This window comes from Carassius gibelio, chromosome B11 (genome assembly GCF_023724105.1).
Source record: "Carassius gibelio isolate Cgi1373 ecotype wild population from Czech Republic chromosome B11, carGib1.2-hapl.c, whole genome shotgun sequence".
Lineage (NCBI taxonomy): Eukaryota > Metazoa > Chordata > Actinopteri > Cypriniformes > Cyprinidae > Carassius > Carassius gibelio.
Window position 1 is genome coordinate 25,182,264 of NC_068406.1, and position 13,609 is coordinate 25,195,872.

The following is a 13,609-nucleotide window of genomic DNA, read 5'->3' on the forward strand; positions in this document are numbered from 1 at the left end:
GTATTCCTGTACTCTTGTGAGCAACAGTAAGGCGGTGTTGTAATGTTTGGTTCCCGTCAGACTCTCATCACTAGACGTGGTGTCAGTAAGCAGACTCTGAAGGGTGTGTGTGTGTGTGTGTGTGTGTGTGATCACTGAGTGTGTCTCCTGAGACTCTGCTAGCGCCTCCAGCTCGCTGCAGCCTGATACACACGCTGTGATCAGCACTTTACAGCAGCCCCGAGGGAGACCTGTCAATCACCCCAGAGACACGCCCACCTCTTTGTGTCAGAAGGGGGAGGAGGGGCCTGACGCCAGAGCTGTGAATCCAGGGTCACTTCTGTTCATTACGTCTGTGAATCAGAGTGTGCAGAGGTGCATTATGGGTCACATTCTCACTGCTGAAAGGGAATAGGTGCAATAGTCACTAAATTTGCAAATGAATAATCTTTAAGGACACATTTATTGTTTATTTTCATGGACCAGTCACTTCAATAGGAATCAATGTTTCTTCTAATGAGGGTGAAACGTCCGCACACAGATTTCACTGTGGGTTAAGATGCTCATGTTCAGTAACCATGTGCTTGTAAAACCTGGAAATATGAACAACCATCTTTAAAAAAATCATGGATTTATCAGTATACAGTTCTTAAAATTGTGTAAATATTTTAATTTTCTAGAAATAGTTTTTGTTGAAGCCTGTTTTCGACATCAAAGAGCTAAGTACAAAATATGTGTGTAAATATATGAATGTAAAACCACCTTTATACCTATATTTGCAATTTAATGTATTGAAATAAATGAAAATACATCATTTCTAAGGTTTTTTTAAGTTATAAAAGAAATATAAAATACCTATAAATGCAGTTTTTTTTTAATGGTGCAATATATAAATATATAAATATATAAAATATTTTTTATATACATATCCAGTGATCCAGGGATCACAATAATAAAATAAATGATTTAGTTTTTGAGTGCAATTTAAAAAAAAAAGTCTCTATCTAGTGATCACTTTATTTAGCATCAGTAAAAAAAAAAAAAAAAACTGAGATGAGGAAAAATACATTATTTGCAATATGTTCAATTTGCTTTAAAAAAATATATTTATTATTCAAATATTAATATTCCCCCTGTATTAGCCTGATCACACATGTCAGGAGACTGATCTTATAGCTGTGTATGAGGACAGTGTCAGCTGCGGGGAGCAGGGGCTGTGCATTAGCGGCTGTTATCAAGACTGTGACAGATGTATACTCTTGACTTCCTGTTGACTGAGGAGCACACAGGGGTCAGACAGTCCTCAGCCTTCCCCCATCACTGTAACTACACCCTTCAGCCGAAAGCCTGTCCTGCAGAGATACTCCGATCACACACGTGTGTTTACTGTAGAGAGCATGAGCAGCCAACTCCACACACTCGGTGAGAACCAGCTTATTCACTCTTCTAGGCTTTGATTACTTGGTCAATTTCATATTTTAAAGTACTTCATTGGCATGATCGTGTTTGCAATATTATCAGAGCGTTGTACACAAAACAGGTAATTACAAAAAAAAAGTGCAATATAACAATAAATATAAAATGGTGTTAATTTAAGGTACGAAGTAATTCATAAAAATAAGATAAAAAAATATAAATTGATTAAATAATTATAAATGTATAATTATATTAAAATAAATATAAGGGAAAAACTATATTACATAATTGTTCTTAAATAATTATAAAAAATATATATCTATAATTAAATAATAAATAAAAAAATAATGCAAGAAAACATTATTTATGTATTTAATTAAATAATAAAAATGACAAATAACATAAATAATATCTAAAGTAATGTGTAAACGTGTTTGTATGGTAATAAATTAAATATTATATAGTTAAACATAATACAATTAATTGCTTATATGTGTAATTATATTATAATAAAGATCAATTAAATTAAATTAAAAATTATTAAATAAAGAAATTACAAGAAAAAGAAATATACAATATACAAATAAATATAAAAATATGTTAAAATAAGGTACTAAGTAATTCATAAAAATAAGATATAAATTTAAAAATGTATAAATTAATTAAATAATTATAGATGTATAATATATGTAAATGTATTGTATATCTATAATGAAATAATACATTAAAGTGAATACAAGTAAAAAATTATTATTTATATATTTAATTAAATAATAATAAATAACAAATGAAATAATTTTAAATAATATCTATAAATATAAATTAAAAGTAATGAAATGTGTGTTTATATGTATTTTAATGATAATAATTTAAACAATTAAAAATAATGAAATTAATAGCTTTAAGATCAACTCAATTAAAGTAATAAATTAGATTAAAAAATTAGACAAAAAATAATAATTCAGAATGTCTATATTTGACTGAATGATAAAAAAATAAATGCAATTAAATAATTTAATATATATATATATATATAATAGACATTTATAAAGACATGAGAAAAAATACCGTACTATATGTTTGTGGATGGTCTTTGAATCTTAACTCTGTTGTGATATTGAGTCAAAGCTGGTTTTCAGAGTGAATTGTAATCAGAAACACTCTGCACTTATCTTTAGGCACAAACAGTGAACCCTCAAACCATGTTTACCCAGAGTATTGTGTGGCAGAGCTGCTTTGTGCTTCTCCCAGCATGCTTTAGTAAAGTTAAACACAGGACCGCAGTGCTTCTCTAAACAGGTTTAGCGGCTCAGAGATCTGATCCCAGAGCAGTTCTGAAGGATCTGAGCGTGTGTTCAGCGTGGGTCGGGTTCAGCTGTGCTTCTGACCTCCACAAACATCAGGAGATTCAGCTTCCTGTAGATCACACTGAGAGCGTTCTCATAGTGAGCGCAGGAACACACATGTTGATGTATGCTTGACCAGTAATGACAAGAAAAAGAAATGAGAATTGTTTTAAAATGAGGTGTTAAAAAAAATAGAGAAAATAGAGATTAATTATAAACATGTAATTATATTCAATTGATTTATAATAGATTCAAAACAAATACAATTAAAAGTAATAAACATAATTAAATATATGTAATTAATAATAAATTATAAATAACCAAAAAGAATAAACATAAAAAAGGTTATATAACTTTTTTCTTATTTTTTCAGTTTATTTATAATACTTTCATTGATACATAAATTAAAAAAATAATAAAAATAAAGTTATATAATTTATTTATATTTAGTTATTTGTTTATATATAATACATTTTATTTATACAAGTTGCAAAAATAATTAACAAAAAAAATATTTTTTATTAAATATTCAGTTTATATATATATATATATATATATATATATATATATATATATATATATATTTCTTTAATAATGTAATAAGTGATAAAAATAAGAACATAAAAAAATACATATATATTTATATTTAAAAAAAATCTAATTACATTTATTTACAATATAAAGGCCTATTAAATAAAGTAATAATACATAAAAAATAATAAAATGTAAAATAATGAAGTAAATAAATATACATTTATCAAGACATTATGAAGACAATGTGGATGTGGGTGGTGTTTAATTATTTGTAGATGGGTGCTTGTTTCCTCCAGCAATGGGTCAGCATCTCAAAACTATCTGAAACACACATGCACTGATGCAAGAGCACATGTGTGATGTGAACCTGGACCGTTGGTCAGTCTGCACCGCGGGACACTTCTGTGTTAAGTGGGTCAGGACGGATTCTTTGACGTTCCCAGCAGTATAATTGTCATGTATCAGCAGCTCAGTCGAAGAGCGTCAGACTGTGAACAGAACTAATGCAGTTGAGATCAGTGTTAATTTTGACAGCAAATTCGGATTTAGTCTTAGTCTTAGTCTTTTGAATAACACACCATTTAGTTTTAGTCACATTTTAGTCATCTGAAATGTTTTAGTCTTAGTCTAGTTTTAGTCGACTAAATATCATAAGAGTTTTAGTCTTAGTCTAGTCTTAAGTCTTTTAGTCTTAGTCTAGTTTTTTTTTTTTAGTAGAACAAAGTCAACTTAGTTGACTTGACTAAATGTTTCCATCAGTCTGTTATGGAATGGTATTTATAAAATAAACATAAGGCCTGCTCTCAATGAAAAATATACATGCTCTCTGAAAAAGATATGCATTCGTCCTGAATGATATGCAATGCATATGACATTCTTTCAAGATGAAGTACAGTATTATTGAAATAGACAACCACCTATATTATATTTGTATTGTATGTTCATTCTATTTCTTTATTTGTGATATTTACACAAAGTTTACATTTTTTAAGTTTGTTTTTGTTCATTTAAAATAGCACTGCATAGTCTTCACTGTAAAATAAAATACACAATCAAACCAAAATGTATTCAGACACCTTCAACGTTTCTTACAATATCACAGTTTATCTGCTGTAGTTTAGAAATTGGTAATAAAATATGACAATAACTCAGGGTTAAACTGTGTCAGAACAACAAATTCATCTTGATAATGTCTGTGGTGTGAAAAGGTTGCATTAGCAATTAAAGAAAGAAACACTTAAGCAAAACATGCTCAGGTCCCTAATCATTTTTTTTTTTTTGTATTTTTTTGTCACTAGTAAAACAATATAATCTATTCTATCTGATTTTTGGATTGACTTTGGATAAATTCTTGTTAAAACTACAAAGTAATTTAATCAAGAGCAGTGAGTGATTTACGTTCATTTTCATACATTAAAGACACTGACAGCAGAGCTAGTAAATTAGGCGCGGTCACTTTAAGAGACAAATGCATCCGTTATAAAGATACACATCCGATTTCTTTCCAACTCTTTACTTTCACTGAAGACACAACTACAGACCTTTTCGAACACACTTTCCAAGACGGGTATTTCGACATATTTAGTATGTATTTGTTGTCGGTACAAAAGCAAGAAGACTTTGAGACGCGTCTCTGCTAGCTCCCTGAACACCAGAACACCGCGCTGCTGAATTGAGCTCTTTCACTTTTCGCTCTTTTTCTTATGTTTATTTAAAATGCGATTTGTATTTGTTCGTTCAGGTGCAGGAGGACGCAAACGTCCTGAAGGAGAACTCGGTTCAGTGTTGCGCGAGTAACCAGCTGCTCAGTTCAACTTTCCCGCAGCGCGGGGCTGAAGCCAACTTGATGTGTTGAATGCTTGGAGCACGTTATAAAACGTATTCTTACACATTTCTGTTTTAATAAATGCTCATATTAAAACATAGCATTACACATAAGTAGGTACAAAAATAATCAGTGATACATTTACGACCCCATAAAAATTTGGGTCGCAATGGCATTTCAAAAGGTCGCAGTGTAGTTCCCTGTGTAAACAACTTAACTGTTATGAAAACGTCTTCGAAACTGTGCGAATTTCTGCAAACTCATCTTTGTTCTCTTTTCTGTGTAACTGCTGCTGCGTTTGTTTAGCTGTGGCGCTTGCATTTGCCGCGGCTTTTTATAATGGCTCGGCTGCTTCTGCATAGATCAACCTACCCTCAAAGATTCGCTCTGATTGGATCTCTTCTCCATTCGTCCCGCCCATATATTTTCGTCTAATTTTTATTCGTTGACTAAAGTGTCAGTTATATTTCGTCACGTTTTTCGTCATCATATCTGACTTTTTATTTAGTTTTTATTTAGTTTTCGTCCGTGAAAAAGGTTAGTTGACGAATATTTTTCGTCATAGTCTTCGTCAACGAAATTAACACTGGTTGAGATGTGTGTGTGTGTGTGTGTCACTGGATCATTGATCTGCTTTGACAGGCTTGAGTATATGCTAATCTCCTCAGAAGTCTGCATTATGGGGGTATTAAAAGACCTTTGCATGTGCATTTAAAGCCTGTAAACTGATCATAATGTAAGCTGCTGTGTGTGATTGTAAGTCCTGATTTATCTCTTTATCGGTCGATATGTGAAGTGATGACTGAGATGTGAAAAGTGGAGAGCACAGAGATCAACAGATCAATCTCACTGAGACAGACAGCGCTTTCCCTCATTATTACTCACACTCATAAAATAGACTGGAAACATACAATATCATCAAAGCATTAAACAAGTCATGTCCAGGAAATTAAATGTGCAATAGAACAATAACAGAGAACTAGAACAGTAATAAAATAAGCTATTTTCATTTCTCTTATATTCTTTATTTTGCAGCTTATTTTAATACTGTTTGTGTATATATTCATAATTACATATACTTTTTCTTATTTATATCCATTATTTTAATTCGCACCGTGTTTTTATTTTGCGCGTGTACGAAATAAAATTTTATATAAATGTTATATAAAGAAAGCTTAGAGTGTAAGCAAGCGATAATCCTAAGATTAGAGGAGGTGTAGATGAGGTGAGAGAACAGAGGAGAGAGAGAGAGAGACACACACACACACACACACACACACACACACATAAACAGAGAGCGAGAGCGAGCGAGCATCACTGTGGCCTGCGCGCGTCTATTGTTCGCTCCGCGCGTGAACACAAAGAGTCTCGAGGCGGGTGGATCGAGCGCGAGCGGCGCGGCACCTGCAGCTCGAGGCCTCGCGCGACTCAAACCGGACGATTCTGCGCTAATAACCGCCATTCTCCATGATTTCCCACCGATTTTAACGTTCATCTACGTCCCGGGATTCGCATAAAGCCCGTGCGGAGACGCGGAGACGCTCGGTCCTCCGCTCCATCAGTGTTTCAGGTAAAGCTGAGGGCTTTATTTACACGGCTCTCTTCAGCCGTTATTCTGTCAGACTGAGCGATTTATTTCAACTTCACTCTCGACCTTTTATTTTAACGGTGTTTTCGCGTTTATCTGATTTAGTTTGGCTGTTTTATTCCAACGAATTCTCGGTTCATGTCGGTGTTTTATTGCGCTGTTAGCTTTAGCATGTAGCTGCGGGCCTAGCTAATGTCTTTATTTATGAACTCTCGAGCTCATTCAAACCTGTAAAGCGGCTTTCATTACAGTCTGGTGTTATTATTAAAGTCTGTCACACTGGTGTTTCACTCTAAACGTGTTGTATTAGTGATTGTGTGCGTGTAATACAGTGTAAACACTGACTGATCCGTTCATAACAGAGTTTCTCTCACAATCTACTGTGTGTTTATTTCACGAGTAAACTCACTGTTTAGTTATTGTATTTCAAATATACATTTTTAAACCCTTCCAGCCCAAGTATACGTGTTTTAAACTCTAGATCTGCTTCTTAAAATGTATACTGTTTTATTAAAACTATTTATTTCAGATTAATGTGCATGCATGCATAGAAAATATTAATCTTGCGGCATTTCATAACATTTCTGATTAAGTCTTGTATTTTGTCATTTGACATTTTGCTTTTCTCCTATAAGACCATTTGTTTCTATTATTATAACAGTGGTATATTCCTGTGTCAGCATGCATTGACTGTGTAAAGTGTGTTTGCTCTTAATTCGCTGTAATTTCCATTTACTGGAAGCCATCAGCATCATCTGGAGGTCTCTGTGGTGTTGTGGTGAAAACAGTCGTTAGCAGATCAGATGATCATCTTTCCCAACACAACATGTGTGTAATCATGTAACACGTCTGCTGTAACACGTCTGTATGCACTTATCATGTGGCACATATAGACGGGTATTAGATTATGAGCTGAAGTAATGTGTGTTGCTGCTGATGATGCTTTCAAGAAAGCTATTTACTGAAAGGGAAGTCTGAGTTTGGTTTAGTAAGTCATTAAGCAGCTGTTGAATGATATCTCTTAATGGGACGCTCTTAAGATCTAATGCTCAGGTTTTATTTACTTACTAAATGGCTAAACAAGCTGATTTCTTTCGACAACGTGCTTTCAGCTTTGTGTCAGGTTGATGTTTTCGTCTGATTATAAATCACAATGTTCTGATCTGTTTGTGTGGGTCTTAAACTCATTGATATTAAATGTTGCATGCACTGCTCTAAAAATATCGACATTCTTAAATCAAGATGCATTTTATTTGAGATTTAAGTGTGAATGAAGTCTTAAAAATGTTTAGAACAAGATCAAGTGTCAATTGGTTATAAAAACTAAGATCATTTCTGATTTAATCGTTTTGATCACAAAGAAGACATCTCATTCTGTTTATTTCTCAAGTAAACTGACTTGTTGTTTATTTTATTTCATAAATACATTTTCTTGGTGCATTTCATAAAAGTATTACTAAATAATCTGCACAAAGCTGTGTTTTTAAACTTGAAAGTGTTGCTAATGAAAGCCCATACTGACGTGTTGCTGTTCATCTGAATGTGTTAGACTTTCCTCAGGAGGTTATAAAGTGTTCCTCAGATGTGCAGAAGTGCTGATCGTTTCCGTGTGATACTGAGAGGGATTTGTGTCCGTGAACAGGACTAACCTGTGTCCAGTGTCGTCCCCAGTCAATATTTAATGGCTCGGAGTCTGTGTGATGAATGTTTAATGAAGGATGTGCTCAGAGACACTTCCTGTGCGCCGTGTGAGCGTGAGATCTTGATGTTTTCAGATTGAGCTCTGGACCGTCCAGCACTGGCTCTGAATCTCTACGAAACACATGATTGATAATGTTTTATACGTTTTCCACTGCTTTTAACTTCAGCAACATGTTTAATGGTTAATGTGTTCGGCTGTCAGTGACCATGTTTCATGTTTTGTGCCGTTTGTGAGTTACTTTGGTTTAAAAGCATCTACCTGGTAAACCGTGTCAGTGTTAGATGCTGTGTGACTTTATAATCAATGATTGTTTAATGACTATATATATTTGTTAATAATAAAGAATCCACACACACACACGTGGACGGGTCTCAGATTTATTTGCGAGACACGTCAAGTGGTCATTATGAGGCGGAGCTGTTTCCACGACAACAAGGGTCGTGACCTCATTGTGGCTAAATGCTTCATGTTATAGATGTGTTTAATTGGTGGGATGGAAAAGGTGAGGGGTGTGGCTGACCTCCGCCCCTGTGCTCGGTTTATAGAGGGTCTTTACTGCTCGAGTGTGTGAGACAGTCCCTCAACACACACACACACGCTATACACTCTTCATGACGTTTTAGCATCTCTGTGTGCTGATGTTTGACTAATGAATGTTGTGTATCATCTCTCTTTCTCAGGCTGTTCCTCCAAGACCTTCAAGCTGTACTCCCCAAAGGAGCCCCCCAACGGAAGTGCTTTCCCCCCCTTCCACCCCGGCACCATGCTGGACCGAGACCTGGGGTGAGTGTGTCTGTTTCAGCTCGAGGGATGTGATAACCTGTCCATATATGATGTGCACGAGCGGTGTTTCTGTGAGGACAGAAGAGCGTTCAGCAGCGTCAGCAGTCAGTGGATGTGTTTCTGTCTGATAGCACGAGCAGGAAGAGCCAGCTGTCAATCATGTTTTCAGGAAGTGGGTGTGGCTTCCGTCGTGTCAGGGCAGTAAAGTCTAGCGTGTGTTGTATCTGATAAATGCAGAAAACGACGCTCTTCCTGACGGTGATGGTGCTCTGCACTTGTTCACAGTGTTACAGTGTTGTTTTATGACCTCATGAGGGCGTTTATAAAGCATGTGATGTGAACTTTGACCCGATCTGTCATGGTTATGTGCTTCGTCTTGTTTCTGCAGCCCGACGCCCATGTATCCCCCATCATACCTGGAGCCAGGCATCGGGTGAGACGTTACTTTAGACATTCAGACGCTTTTATACAACTGAGGACAATAGAAGCAACAAATCAACAGAAGAGAGTTATTTACACATCTACATTGTGTTTAAAATATCAGGATCATATAGTGAGAATATGGAGGAAAAACAGCTCAGTTATGTTCCAATATGAATTTGCTGCCGATGTTCACGAAGTCTCCGTGTGTGTCTGTGAGTGCTAAAACAAGCCTGTATTTCTCAGGAGACACACACCTTACGGGAATCAGACAGACTACAGGATATTTGAGCTCAACAAGCGGCTTCAGAACTGGACGGAGGTCAGGCGTTTCTCAGTCTTAACTATCAGCGCTTGAAACATTTGAATAATTGAAGATGCTTTGGATATGCCTGATGTGAACGCTTCAGATGAATCTGTTTCTCTCAGGAGTGTGATAATCTGTGGTGGGACGCTTTCACTACGGAGTTCTTCGAGGATGACGCTATGCTCACCATCACGTTTTGTCTGGAGGACGGTCCTAAACGATACAGTGAGTGCCACGTGTCAGACGCTTCTAGATCTTTGTGTTAAAGGATTCTCAGGAAATGTAACATTTAGCTTGGTCTACAAAGGAGTGGGGAAATCTGTTCATTTAATGTCACAACTTTAATCAACAAAATCTGTCATCTGTTTGTATGCAGTAAAACATCTGGCCATAATTCTGAGCTTGAGATCAGGACTAGGATTATAATAATGCATGTGAAAAGTGTGATGTAGGATGGTGTTACCATTTGCACAATACATATGAATTTGGTTTGTATGATCAGATTGCTTGAGATGAACATTTAAGGCTTGAGTTGTTTATATGGCACAGAAACTGTCAACTAGATTCTCCTGAAATAGCACCCAGTGTGTTTTCAGATGAATCTGGTTTGTCGTCCTCATGGGTGTGTTGTTGTGTCTCCCAGCGATCGGCCGGACGCTGATTCCTCGTTACTTCAGGAGTGTGTTTGAAGGCGGCGCCACGGAGCTCTGCTACATTCTCAAGCACCCTAAAGAGTCCTTCCACAGCAACTTTGTGTCTCTGGACTGTGATCAGTGTACGATGGTCACGCAGAACGGCAAGCCCATGTTCACACAGGTGTGTGTGGAGGGCCGTCTGTACCTGGAGTTCATGTTCGATGACATGATGAGGATAAAGACGTGGCATTTCAGCATCCGGCAGCACAGAGAGCTCATCCCCCGGAGCATCCTGGCCATGCATGTGCGTTCCTCTTCCTGCGTCTCAGTGTTGGTTCTTCTAGCTGGTGTTTCACTCCTGATGATGCTGTGATTTTTGTGTCCGTCTCAGGCTCAGGACCCGCAGATGTTGGATCAGCTGTCCAAAAACATCACCAGATGCGGCCTGTCAAACTCCACCCTCAACTACCTCCGAGTACGAACACCTCAGTCTTCTACCGCTGTCGATTACACACATTCATTTGGTGCAATTAATTATGAAAAAAAAAGCATTTAACATTGAATCAGCTGTTTAAATGAATTGAGTCAATGATTCAATGCCACCTCTGACACATGTTAAATGTTAAATGGCATTAAACATTTGAATTATTTGACAGCTCTATCTCGTAACGTGTGTTGTTGTGCGTCTCTGTCTCAGTTGTGTGTGATCCTGGAGCCCATGCAGGAGCTGATGTCCAGACACAAGACGTACAGTCTGAGTCCCCGAGACTGTCTGAAGACGTGTCTGTTCCAGAAGTGGCAGAGGATGGTGGCTCCTCCAGGTCAGGAGACGCTCGTGTGTCTCAGAGACTCTGCTGGTGTCTGTGTAGTGTGTGTGTGAGCTCATGTGTGTGTGTGTCCGCAGCGGAGCCGGCCAGACAGGCGCCCAGTAAGAGACGGAAGCGTAAGATGTCGGGCGGCAGCACCATGAGCGCCGGCGGCGGCTCCAACAACAACAGCAAGAAGAAGAGCCCAGCAAACAGCTTCCCGCTGTCCAGTCAGGTCCCGGTGAGTAGCCAACACACTACAGTCAGTTTACTGAAGCAACACACACCCGCAGGTCAGGGTTAACTGAAGTAACACTAATGATGTGTTTCTGATGGCTCAGGACGTGATGGTGGTGGGCGAGCCCACGCTGATGGGAGGAGAGTTCGGGGACGAGGACGAGCGTCTGATCACGCGGCTGGAGAACACACAGTTCGACGCGGCTAACGGCATCGACGACGAGGACAGCTTTAACAACTCGCCCGCGCTGGGAGCCAACAGCCCCTGGAACAACAAGCCTCCGTCCAGCCAGGAGGGCAAGAACGACAACCCCACCTCACAGCCGTCTCAGTGAGACTCGGACGGGGGCGGAGCCTGGGGCGGAGCCAGGGAGCGTCAGCATCCAATGGGAAGAAAGAGGTGCGGTCGACTCATTCATCCACCTGCAGTAGCTGGTCTTCCTGTCAGCAGAGGAAGTGATGACAGCGTTTACTCGTCACAGGACAGGTTTTATTCACTCGCTCGTGGTTCTGTTGGTGATTTATGAGGAGCCTGTAGATAGTTCATATGTTTAAGTTAAGATGAAGAGGAGAAATCTGACCACATGAAGCACCAACAAGACCAAGACACATCCAGCTCCTGTTTCACTCACAAGAAATGTCATTCTGCAAGAGAAAAATATGATAAAAAATCACCTTTAATACTGTTTTGTATGAAGCTTGTTTCTGCCACTGAGTTTTTATCTCACGATTCTGACTTCTAGCAACTGCGCCGATCTTATAATTCAGATTATTCATTTTGCAATTGCGATTTTTCTCTATTTTTTGTTTTTTCTCAAAGTTGGTGAGATAAACTGAAATTGTAGTATTTTTCCTCTAAATTGAACCATAACTTGCAGTTGCGAGTTTAGCAATTCGGAGAAAAATTACACGCAATTAGAATTGCAAGGAAAAAAGTCAGAACTATGAAATAAAAAAATCCAAATTACCTTTTTAATTTTTAAAGTAGTTTCCATAGTTTTATTATTGTATTGCGATGTTTTTGTTTTTTTAAATGTGAAACAGCATATATCTAAACACTACCGTTCTTATTCTCGTTTTCGTTACAGTAAAGAGATTGTTTAATCATTTTAATGCAAACAAACTATAATGGACTAGATATTTTCTTTCAGCAAAATGTCGTTTCTTATATCCGGAGTAAAATCTCAAACACAGCAGGTTAATTTGAGTCTCACCTTGTCCTCTGATCGCTGGAGGATGTTTAATATCACATGAAGAGTGAATTTTATACCAGCCTCTATTTCCCTAGAATGTTTTATTATTATTATTATTATTTTGGTTTATTTGTATTTTTTCACTGATGTTGAAAGCTGCAAACCAAGGAGTAACCGAACCGTGGAGGATTCTGTTGGTTTGTCTTCTGTTTAACAGAGAGTTGGTTTTCGTGTACTTGTGCTTGTATATTTAAGGTAGTAGCAGAGTTGTGTATAACTGTATTGAGATGTATTCCTCCTTAGAGTTACATAAAGCCATTCTGATCTAACGTGTAAAAAATGAAAACACACCAACCTCGTCTTTCCCACTCTTGATTATCTTTTTAATTTGCATACGACTGATGAATTGAAATCAAGGGCACAGTCTGTGTTTGTTGCCTGATCGAAATCTGTTTCTGAAGAATATGCTTTCAACAGATTCGGTGTCTGTTTTCTTTTGTTTTCTTCTGTTCTTCATGTGTTTAAGGAAGACCAACTGTGATCAGCTAGTCATGTTTCATTAACATGTTAGTGGTTTATTACTCGCACACAAACACACAATACTGCTGAAACTCAGACTAATCCAGTTTTTTGTACTATTGGATTGTTTTCTCTGTCTTTCTGAGCAGCTGAATCAATCTGAACGGATTAAAGGTCTGCACTTGTAATCCAAACAAACTGGTGATCTTTTCCACCTTAAATCTTGTAGAAGCTCCTGTTTGATATAACTTTGTTTTCTTAATTTCTGCCCTTGATAAATTTAATGTATGGAACCAATAAAATATGAATTTTCACTTTA

At 37.2% G+C, this 13,609-nt stretch overlaps 1 protein-coding gene across 3 annotated transcripts in view; it reads left to right on the forward strand.

The window, feature by feature from the left end:
- Positions 1-13,609, forward strand: part of ldb1b (LIM-domain binding 1b) — a 17,996-nt gene extending 4,387 nt beyond the window's left edge. Inside the window, exons 1-10 of one of the 3 annotated variants that reach the window (XM_052568661.1) lie at positions 1,249-1,401; positions 9,071-9,173; positions 9,562-9,606; positions 9,840-9,915; positions 10,023-10,125; positions 10,544-10,839; positions 10,927-11,010; positions 11,233-11,356; positions 11,440-11,582; positions 11,683-13,609. In XM_052568661.1, the coding sequence (XP_052424621.1) occupies positions 1,377-1,401; positions 9,071-9,173; positions 9,562-9,606; positions 9,840-9,915; positions 10,023-10,125; positions 10,544-10,839; positions 10,927-11,010; positions 11,233-11,356; positions 11,440-11,582; positions 11,683-11,913 (1,230 nt within the window). In that variant the 5' untranslated portion in view covers positions 1,249-1,376 and the 3' untranslated portion in view covers positions 11,914-13,609. Of the gene's footprint in view, positions 1-1,248; positions 1,402-6,392; positions 6,671-9,070; positions 9,174-9,561; positions 9,607-9,839; positions 9,916-10,022; positions 10,126-10,543; positions 10,840-10,926; positions 11,011-11,232; positions 11,357-11,439; positions 11,583-11,682 lie in introns of those variants that run through there. The other 2 variants (XM_052568662.1, XM_052568660.1) reach the window with 2 other exon arrangements.